Below are 1,582 nucleotides of genomic sequence, written 5' to 3' on the forward strand. Positions count from 1 at the left end.
GTCTCAGCCTCCTAAAGTGCTGGGATTACAGGCTTGAGCCACCGCGCCCCGGCCTACTACTTAAGTTTTAATGCTAATACTGATCAGCTTTGCCTGAATTCCAGCTGGAGGAGTGCATAATGAGGCCTGTGCGGACCCCCGCCCACTCCCTTCCCATCATGAGGCCTGAACAAGTTTTTCGGGTTAAGTTTGGAATGCCGTTGGCCAAGAGGAGGGGTCTGTTAGATGGCTGGGGGGCTTAGAATTTTGTTTTCAGTTTACAGGCATGTTTGGCAGGGAAGTGTGAGAGGAATGCCAGGGATGTGTGTCTCACAAGGACAGCCTTGAGCTTGGCCCTTAATGGCTGGCAGAGGCAGGGGAGAGTGAAGGAAGGAAGAGGCGAGGAGGAGACTGTTAGGAAGAGTATAGAGGAAGTGGGAAAAGAGGAACGGTGTGCCAAGCAAGTAAAGTGCACGAGGCTGGGCCACAGTGGCCCTCAAAAGGCTAGAGGGAGGTGGGGCATTCCCTCCAGGTGGCCTGTGGCCTCCGTCAGTGAGAGGGGAGGTGTGCTCTTGAGAACTGGGGAAGAGGTGGAGCTGCCCTGTGGAAGTTAGCAAGGGAAAACGGGGTTTCTCAGGCTCATGGGTATGTTTGGCTTAGTGATAATTAATTTTCATGTTATGTTTGTTTTTAGTAATAATGGACAAATACCAGGAGCAGCCTCATCTCTTGGACCCACACCTTGGTAAGAATAGAAGCTGCTGATTTTGATCTTTCAATTACAGATGACCACAGAGACCTTGGTGTATGGTTGGCACATGCATGTGCTTTGCCAGGATAAAGTGCCAAGAAGGGTCCCTGTCTTGCTTGCAGCGCCCAGCTGGTTGGTTTTAGCCGACCTGTGATAGTGGCTTGAGTTCCAGATGTCACTCTAGGCTGGGGACTGAGGGGAGAGGTATCTGAGCTACTTTCTTCCTCTCTGCTAAAGAAACAGCATTTGCTCCTCATGTGTTTTTAGTTTACAGTAGTTTTAGTTTACATCTGAGCACATGTCTTTTTGATAATAGTCATACAGCATCAGGTGTTTCACATGGGCCATCATTTAATCCTCACGGCAGCTAAAGAGGGCGTCTGTGGTCATCTCCAGTTTACAGATGGGGACACTGAGGCTTGGTTTTCTTACTTTAGTGTAAGGGGTGTGATTTCTTATTGTTGTCTTTATTTTTCATGTATTTCACACTGATTAAAATTTTTTTTTCTACCTACAAATAAAACGCATGCTCCTGGCAGTTAACCTGGGAAAGAGGAAGGTAGCAATATTCACTACGTTGAGAGGCAGCATGGGTGGGGACTATACACCCTGGCTTCACAGCCCGGTTTCACCACTCAGTCTTTGAGCTGCTTTTTGCCTGGGTTTCCTTGCCCCCTGTGGTGTTGAGATCTGTGTGGGAGGCGCTTAGGGTCAGCCTTTCGTGTGCGCACACATGCCTCTTAAAGAGTAGCTGGTGCTGTGCATCCTGTTCTGGTTTTTTCTTTCAAATAACACATTTTGGCTGGGGGTGGTGACTCACGGCTGTAATCCCAGCACTTTGGGAGGCCGAGG

At 49.0% G+C, this 1,582-nt stretch overlaps 1 protein-coding gene across 1 annotated transcript in view; it reads left to right on the plus strand.

Moving 5' to 3' along the window:
- The first annotated feature begins 678 nt into the window (after window positions 1–678).
- TBCD (tubulin folding cofactor D) overlaps window positions 679–1,582 on the plus strand; it is a 217,007-nt gene continuing 216,103 nt past the window's right edge. Inside the window, 1 exon segment of the mRNA XM_011970092.1 lies at window positions 679–724. Within this exon segment, the coding sequence (XP_011825482.1) occupies window positions 679–724 (46 nt within the window).

This window comes from Mandrillus leucophaeus, unplaced genomic scaffold (genome assembly GCF_000951045.1).
Source record: "Mandrillus leucophaeus isolate KB7577 unplaced genomic scaffold, Mleu.le_1.0 Scaffold1, whole genome shotgun sequence".
Classification (NCBI taxonomy): Eukaryota; Metazoa; Chordata; class Mammalia; order Primates; family Cercopithecidae; genus Mandrillus; species Mandrillus leucophaeus.